Source organism: Brassica oleracea, chromosome C4 (assembly GCF_000695525.1).
Source record: "Brassica oleracea var. oleracea cultivar TO1000 chromosome C4, BOL, whole genome shotgun sequence".
NCBI lineage: Eukaryota > Viridiplantae > Streptophyta > Magnoliopsida > Brassicales > Brassicaceae > Brassica > Brassica oleracea.
The window spans coordinates 30,912,057-30,921,528 of record NC_027751.1 but is presented as its reverse complement, the minus strand read 5'-3'; the positions used below and the strand labels follow the sequence as shown (position 1 = coordinate 30,921,528).

Genomic DNA, 9,472 nt, shown 5'->3' with positions numbered 1-9,472 from the left:
GATTTGTACTCAACCTTTGGAGATGGTGAGTAGTATGGTGGTGGTGGAGAGTTGTAGACATATGGTGGTGGAGGGGACTTGTAATCTACCTTTGGTGATGGAGAGTAGTATGGAGGTGGTGGTGGGGAGCTATAAACATACGGTGGTGGAGGAGATTTGTACTCAACCTTTGGAGATGGTGAGTAGTATGGTGGTGGTGGTGAACTGTAGACATATGGTGTTGGAGGAGATTTGTACTCAACCTTTGGTGCCGGTGAATAATATGGTGGTGGTGGAGGAGAAGTGTAGACATATGGTGGTGGAGGAGACTTATAGTCTACCTTTGGCGATGGAGAGTAGTATGGTGGTGGTGATGGAGAATTGTAGACATTCGGCAGAGGAGGAGTACTGTATTCTACTTTCGGAGATGGTGAATACGATGTGAGAGGAGGCAAGCTATACGTGAGTGGTTCATACGCTGCAACCATTGTTGCCATGATGATAACGCCTAGAGCGTAAATGGGATGGGCTGAAGGCCTCATCCTAGAGGAAGATCTCATTGTGATTTGCCTTTTCTCCACGAATGCCTAATTATGTTTGTTAGTTTTTCTTGTTTTATTTGAGTTGTAAGAATTGGGGTCATGGGTTTATGTAGTAAAGCTTTTCTCGACATCCAGCTCTACAATTTCTTTTCCTTGTTTTGGACTCCTTCCAACTAAGTCGTGGAGGCATGTCTATACGATTTCAATATGAGACCTGCAGGAACGTTTAGAGAATGTCAGCGGCCCATTTTCCAATTTTCATACGATTTCAATATGAGACGTGCATTATTTGGTTCAATTAGCTAGTTTGTCTATTTTTAATATATTTGTCACTATTTTATTTATTTATTTTGTGATTTTCGACTGCCTAAATCTATCTCTCTCTCTCTCTCTCTCACACACACACACACACATATATTAGGCAGTCTAAATCTCATATATTATGCTTGTTATTTCTTATAAAAATAAATATATTCAACAATTTATATATATGAAACTGCTATATATATATATATATATATTATGTTACCTTATTGTATACACTAGTAATACTGCCCGGCTTCGCACAGATCAATTTACCGTTTTAAAAATTACTAGATCTTGACCCGTGCGACCGCACGGGTATTTAATTTTACATTTTATTTTTTGTTTGTACATAATTTTATATTTGTAAATTTAGTTGTATAAAATCGAGTAATTTTTTATGCGTTTTAACGTAAAATGTATTACCAATATTGAGTATAAATCCAACATTTATATAATTAGATCCATGTCAAAGATATATAGCGAACAAATTTTAAAAATGAAAAATATGGAAAATAGACAATTTTGAGTTAGTATGCTATTTTTAAATGGTACATTAGTTATAACATTTGTAAGAAAATAAAACGATTGTTAAATTTCTATCAAATTTAGAACGTATAAAAACTAAGATTTAAATCTGTAAGAAAATAAAATGAAAATGAAAATGTTATGTAATTGATAAAAATTTATAAATAAGCTTAAGTTTGTATTAAAGGTGATATTGGTTAGCGAGAATATAGGAAATAGTTTGATAGTAGATATTTATGATCTAAATTTCGTATGAAAGTGTCAATTATGGATATATTTTCTACGTTAATGTTTTAAAATTTTTAAGTTGTTTGATCCGAGAGTCAAGGGGAAAGTAAAGGGAAAGGAATAATTGTGGTAACTAATTATGTGATTTAGTAACAAATAAGAAAATTATTGTTTTTGTGTGTTTTAGTTTCCAAATCTTATTGTTATAAATATATATATATATATATATATATATATATGATACATGGATTTGTATTGTTTGTATGAATTAATACAAAACTAAACATATAAATATTGTAGATTTGATGTATATTGAGATTTTGTTTGTTTACAAATGATAGAAAATCTTAGCTTATACAAATTGATTTTCTATCCTTGCGTGATTCATTAAGATGTGTATATTAATTGAGGAATTGAGGAAAAATAGGTATTGGTTGTTGAATATAATAATGGAGCCGTGGAATTTTAATGTTGTAAAGTTTTTTTAATTAAAAATAGATTAATTTAACAAATGCATTAATTAAACCGTAAAAGACAAAATATCCTTAAATATAGGTTTAGTTAATATCTTAGTGGCATGGAAGTGTAAATAACTTGCAAAACTAAGGAGTAATTTAAATTTGTACTCCTCTTTTAATATATTAGATAGATATTAGATTTGAACATTATCATAATTTCACACAAAATAAATTGTTCTAAAAATATTATATGAATAATGGTGGCACAGTATTAGAAGCGTTGGCTCGTTCGCAACTCTTTGGCTCTCTGTTGGCTCTTTCGCAATTGTTATAGGAATAATGGTACTTGATGCTTGTCTCTGGAATCCCCTTTCACAAGAATAATTTTGATTATGCTCCATCTCACATCTCCAAACCGTAACCTACAGTACCTAAATCAATAGATAGAAGAAATTTCTAAGTTATATACAGCAGTTAACTAAAATTGAAATCTCTTCAAAAATACCATACCAGTATCAATTCTTCCCATAATTCTACTGTATTTATCGATTGAGTATCAATTCAGGTGATGAATAAATAAAATTTAAATTGCCACAGAAAAAAAAAGAAAGAAGACAAGAAGAAACCTGTTTAATTCAAACAAATCGTGTAGTCAATCTCTCTTTTTAGCAAAAAACTAATACTCAATCTCTCCTTTTTTTGCAAAGAGAGAAAAACCGAACCAAAACATAAAATCTTTAAGAAAGAGAAAACATATGTACAGAGAAGATTGAAAAAAAAAACAAAGAGTAAATTAATAAATCAAAATTATATATAAGAAAAAAAAAACAGTTTAAAAATTGTGGTCAAATGATTTTGAACGTGGCTGAAATATTATGAGAAAACATAGGCAATATGTGCTGATAATTAGGGATCGAAGATTTTTCTTTTCAATTAGTTGTTTTTTTTGTTCTTTTTAACATTTTCCACATGTCAAAATTTTATTTGTTGAGTGACTTGTGCTTTAGTATATAATGGACGTTGTTCATCCTGTTCGTATATGAACAACTATAGTATTTGTAATTTTTAAATTATTTGCATAAATAGGGGTATCCTAAACCAAAATCCAAAATGATGATCAGAACCTACTACTTTTTTTTCCTTGTCGTTTTGGTTTCTACATTTTAGTAAATTAGATTATGATCCTTTTAACCACCAAAAAAAACATTTTCATCAAAATTTACAATGTATGATTTTAATTTAAATACTTACTGTAACTGTAAATGCAAGTGATTGAGAAACAACTTAAGTACTGCTAACAAAACATGTGAATATTAGTCAAATAACTTTGAAATTCATTTTTGATATAAATCGAATGAATGTTTTAGCTATAACCAAGAAAATCACTTTAAATATGCCTTTTAAAAAATTCTAGATTTCAGATTTATTTTCCAAAATATTTCAGATTTTTATTAGGATAAAACCGCAGTATTTATTTTCTTACAATCTTTGAATATTATTTATGTTTTACATCCTCTCAAAAACCCGATTAATAATTTAAAACAATACATTAGTGCAATAAATATTAAGATTAATTAACAGACATATACTTTTTATTCGATTAAAATGATATAAGATTTGTTCTATTTTGATTTTTGTTGACCAATTTTTTGGTAATATTTATTCAATATAAAACTATATTAAGAGTAACTGTGGTATTTGATTTAGGGAAAATTGCAAAAATAAATGACTCAAATTTTGATTTTAAAAATAAAAGTATACCCAAAATTAAATTAAATACAAAAGTAACTCAAAAGCCAAGTGAAACTATAACCAATTTCTTATGCCCCAAAAAAAAAAAACAGTATACATTTTTACGAATATAACTACGATAAATTTTCTATTGTTTTGTAGGTTTTCTACGAAAAGACTTCCATGAAGTCTTCTCAAATAGTAGATCTTAAAAATAATTTATAAATTCTATAAAAAATATCTTTATAGGAGAAAAATGGAAATCACATAATTATAAACATTTGTAAATGATATAAATTAAAATCTAGGAAAATTGAATTGTTTTCAACATAGATGAGTGAATGTAGATTGAGTCATAATATTCTTTGGTTTAGGGTTTGGTAACATATATAATAGTATTTTTAGGGTTAGATTTATGAATCTTTACTTTTTTTTAATAAAATTAAAGTTGACATATAAGTGTTTAGTTTTCTGTATATTAAACACTTTAAACGCTGATTTTAAGTTTAATGAAGTGTTTGTTGCTATTTAGTTACTTATTTGATTTTAGGGTTTGTAAGATTTCCAGCAAGTCTTCTAACAAATAATGTACTAGAAGACTTTTTCGGACGAATAGTAAATTTAGGGTTTAGAAGACTTTTTGGGAAATCCCTAAAAATCTTCTAAATCAAAAATATTAAACTTAGTTGGAATTTTTGTCTCTTTTTATAAAAGGAAATTTACAGATTCTTTCTTTTTCTCTCAATGGTTGCAAGAAAAATGAAATGTTTCACAGTCTAAAACTCTACAACCCCTCTTTAATCTCTTTAAATTTGAAAACACCAAACTTTTTATCAATTTCTCATTTTTTGTCTCATATCTTTCTCACTAATTTATCTTATTTTGGCAGAGTTTTTTATTACATAATTCTCATCTTCCACTCATCTAAAGGTAGATCTCTAAATTTTTTATATGTATTTTGTGCGTTTTATATGTTAAATTCTAAAAAGTTATAGATTCAACCTGATGTGACTGGTTTATTTATTATTTATGCAAAAAAAAAAATTTGAAGTTTTTCTCTGTTTTGAAGCCATTTGAACGTTTTTGGATATACAAGTTTTTCATATCTGAGTCAGACTTTGGAAGACTTCTGACATAAAATGCACTAGAAAACTTCCGTGGAAGTCCTTCTCCCATGTCTTTTTCTTATAACAGGTCTGAGCGTTTTGGTAAGTCTCCATATCTAATTTTTCTTCATTTGGTAACATTTTATTGCTTAAAACTCTTACATTTTCCCTAAACTATATTCTAAATCTTTGATTTAGTTTCAGATCTGGAGCTGTCAGAGTGGAGGAGCTGTCCGAGCTGAAGGAAGAGGTCTCAGAGGTTGCTATTGGAGTGTTAAAGTGGAGGAGGACGTCTCATAGGTTGAAGCTGGTGGTAGAGTTAAAACAGATCTGAGGGTTTTCGGTAAATCTCCTTGTCTTGATTTTCTTCATTTGGTAACCATCTTGTTTCTTAACCTCTTACCTTTTTCTTCATCTGAGTATGTTGAAGCTGTTGGAAGTTTCAAGTTTTGGTTTTTGAAGAATTTATGAAAAACTTCATGGAAGACTTCCTTGAAATCTTCCATGAAAACTTCATGCTTGTGAAGTCTTCTGAAATATTCTACGAAGTCTTCCCAAGTCTTCCTAATTCCAGGAAGTCTTAGAAATTTCAAAAACCTGAAACCTGGACATGTAGGACTATCAAAGGATTATGTCAAGTGGAATCCAAGCTTATCTATGTGGATGGATGATCTCTAATTCTATGTGTAATAGTTTTGTTTATGGTCTGTTTTGTAATTTGTATGTGTACTCTTTTAGTTGTGAACTAGATTAAGACCCGCGCCTTGCGCGGGATAAACATTATATATATAAATTATTTTATGTATTATATGTTCTTACATATTATGAAATAATAAATATATATTGAATAATTAAAAGTCAGTAACTATTACATATATAATTAAATTTGTGCGAACGTATAAATCAATTTTATTAATCCAAACAATTTTTTTTTAAATTTGATAGGATATGTAATTAAATTTAAATGATATTAACATACATAATATATTTTTAATATTAATGTCTATTAAATGATGCTTTCTACTTATATGCTCATATGTTTTTTTATCATGTGTATTTTTAATAGGAAAAACTTTAAATTATTGATAACAAAATTTTCATTGTGGGATTAATAATTTTAGTAATTTATAATTTAAAAACAATTATCAATGTTAGTTCAAAACTTTTATCAAAAAAAATTATTCAAAGTAAATTTTGAAATTAAAATATTTATTTATTCAATATGGTTTATAGTTTAATTTAGAATGATATATATACATATATATTTTAAATCTTAATGATTAATTAAATTAGAATTTTATTTATATGATTTTGTAATCATTTGTATTTTGTCATGACAAAAATTTTAAACAATGGATCACAAAATTTGAATGTGAGACTTTTAACAGTTTTAGTAATTTGTAATCATTTTTTAAAATTCAAAATATAACATATACAGAAAAATATAAATTTTTATAATATGGTTAATGTGATTTTCTTAAATTATTTTAATAGTTTAAAATTAAACAAATTTGATTGAAGATACATTATTTTTTTATCAGATCTTTATTATTCAAAATCATTAATTGTCATATATACTTTAGTCACATTAGACAATTCTGTGATCTTTATTTAAGGAAATAATAAATGACATTAATAATGAATTTATTGTTAGTTTAATAAAAAAGCTTATTATATAATTAGATGGACCAACATATTTCTCTAATTATTCTAAGAATCATTCTAGTGATGACACGTGGCTACAAAAAGAAGTTGTAATGTTTCACAAATAATATATAAGGGATTTTTTTTTGTAAATTTGAATAGATGTTAATGAAAATAATTTGATAAATATGTTCATGTCTACAATATTATCTTGCCAAAGTACTTGACATTATCGAAGTTATCGATACAACTTCAATAGGAAAACACAATAACACAAAAACTCAATCAAATCCACAAAAGATCAAACATTACATAAGTTCAAACATATAACATTTTCACTAAAAGTCTTTTGGGAAGACTTCTCGGAAGACTTAATTTTAAGCGGAAAATTAAAATTTAAGCGGAAAACTTAAACTTTAAGTGGAAATTGAAAATTTAAATTTCGTGAAAGTTAAAAGGTATACCTTATGATGTAACAACACACATTAAATCACATGACTTGATATTTTTTAAATTATTTAACACTTTTTAAAGTTAAAAAACATATCTTGAAGTTACTTAAAACTCTTGAAAATATTTTTTTTTACAAAAACTAACGGATCTCATAAGACTTCTTAATAAGTCTTCTCAGATTAGTTAGAAACATAAATAAACAGGAGCCCCAATATTAATTAATATACATGAATTAACAAAAAAATATTTTAATTTTAGAGAAAATAAAAATTATTAAATATTGACTTAGGTCTGTTATTTTTTTGTTAAGAAGAAAAAGTTGGAAGACTTATTCTCTAAAAACACACATAAAGTCAATTGCAAAACTAACCTATGTATTGACTAGAAGACTTCCGTAGAAGCCTTTTCCGCTGAGAAGATTATAGAAGTCTTCTACGCGAACAGGTCTGAAAAAAAATTCAAAGATCATTCTTAGATCCGGGGAAGTTTATGTTTACCTTATCCAAGCACACATAACTTCTTAATGAAAGTTACCCTCTCATTCTTGACCAAGAATCATGAACATGAAAAGTTCTAATAAGCTTATAAATTTTGAAACAAAAAAGTTGAGATTTTGGGATGAAATAAGAGAGCAAGTGAAAGGGAAATGGTGTGTGTGTGTAAGAAAAAAGAATATGAAGATGTTGATGTTGATTTTAGTTGCATTTAGAGCTTGAAATTCGTTGTTTATGTTGGTTGGTGTATTGATGACAATGAATAAAAGAGAAAGATGAGTATGATTGAGTAAAACAAACATTTTGGAAAAAATTAGGGAATGGGATTTTTAATGAATAGAACATATGAAAGTTACATAAAATTTGGGTTACTTTTGTATTTAACTTCTTGTATCGAGTCATTTTTGTAAAAAGTCATTTGATTTAACCTGTAAAAAGTACCCACTAAGCTATTTACTCCAGAAAAATACTATACGCTTCCGCATATTTAGTCAAAGAATCCAAATTAATATATATATTTAGAACATTTTCTCTTTAATATATAGATATTTAGGGATGTATATATATATTCTGAAATCATCTGATCATTTAACTACTTTCTTTTTTCAAAGGTTGAAAGAAATAGCACTTTTGTGATAATTTTTTGATATACCATGTTTTTTATTTATTTTTAAATACATTATTTTATACATGCTCATAGGTTTATTTATAAAAACTTAAACTTCGTAACAGTTTAAATTATATAAAAAAAAATTATATTAGGAATATTATAAAAATAGTTATTAAATTTAATTATGAAGACGGAAAAAGTCTGTCAATGTTCATCAACTAATGTATATATATTAAAAAGGCTTATAAATATTCATAAGCCAGTTTCTAAAAAGGAATTTAAAATGATAAAACACTATTTTCTCAAGAGTTTCTGAAAACAGTATCTTCAAAGTATAGTATTTCTCGGGGGGAAATCCAAAGTTTATATTCTAAAACATAAGTATATACATTTTTAGGAAAGTATTTTCATTTAATTTAGAAAATGGATACATTGTTCCTTATTGAGGCCTTACAAAACAAAAGAACAAAAAAACAAGAAAGAAATAGAACTGTAGAATTGCTCGAGAGACTGGTATGGGAAGTATGTAGATAGTAGACATAGTCTAGTCACATGCTGTTACGGAACCCAGGTTTGGCCGTGTGCTTCTGAAAAAAAAAAACTGAACCACATTGTGGACCATGTCGTTTTTCCTCAAGCCAATTCTAATGGATAGTTGAACGCATACATAATTTTAGGAGACTCATAATTTTCCTATGCCAGTTGTTCACAATCAGACTTCACCATCATACATAACCAATAACAATTCAAAATTATGCACGTCCAAGAAACTGAGTCACCCAAGGAAGTAAAAAATAAGTAAACCAAATGGGTCCTCTTCAACTTGTCATTAAAAAATTGAAAGTGGCTCGTTGACGTTCTCTAAACGTTCCTGCACATCTCATACTAGCATCGTGTAGACATGCCTCCACGATTTAGTTTGATGGAGACAGAAACAGGGAGGTAGAGCTGGATTTAGAGAAAAACTTTGCTATATAAACGAACGACCCCATTTCTTACAACACAAACCAAAACGAGAAAAACTAACCAACGTAAAGCAGCGTTGGTAGAGAAAAGGCAAATCACAATGAGATCTTCCTCTAGGATGGGGCCTTCAGCCCATCCCATTTACGCTCTCGGCGTTATCATCATGGCAACAATGGTTGCAGCGTATGAACCACTCACGTATAGCTTGCCTCCTCTCCCATCGTATTCACCATCTCCGAAGGTAGAATACAGTACTCCCCCCCTGCCGAATGTCTACAATTCTCCATCACCACCACCATACTACTCTCCATCGCCAAAGGTAGACTATAAGTCTCCTCCACCACCATATGTCTACACTTCTCCTCCACCACCACCATATTATTCACCAGCACCAAAGGTTGAGTACAAATCTCCTCCACCACCATATGTA

The 9,472-nt window shown here is 28.5% G+C and overlaps 2 protein-coding genes across 2 annotated transcripts in view; one reads left to right on the top strand and one right to left on the bottom strand.

The window, feature by feature from the left end:
- The window catches only part of LOC106338646 (extensin-2-like), a 2,173-nt gene extending 1,600 nt beyond the window's left edge, over nucleotides 1-573 (bottom strand). Inside the window, exon 1 of the mRNA XM_013777577.1 lies at nucleotides 1-573. Coding sequence (XP_013633031.1) covers nucleotides 1-539 — 539 coding nt within the window. The 5' untranslated portion in view covers nucleotides 540-573.
- Nucleotides 574-9,096: 8,523 nt separating this feature from the next.
- LOC106340838 (extensin-2-like) overlaps nucleotides 9,097-9,472 on the top strand; it is a 3,076-nt gene continuing 2,700 nt past the window's right edge. Inside the window, exon 1 of the mRNA XM_013779672.1 lies at nucleotides 9,097-9,394. Coding sequence (XP_013635126.1) covers nucleotides 9,143-9,394 — 252 coding nt within the window. The 5' untranslated portion in view covers nucleotides 9,097-9,142. The remainder of the gene's footprint in view (nucleotides 9,395-9,472) is intronic.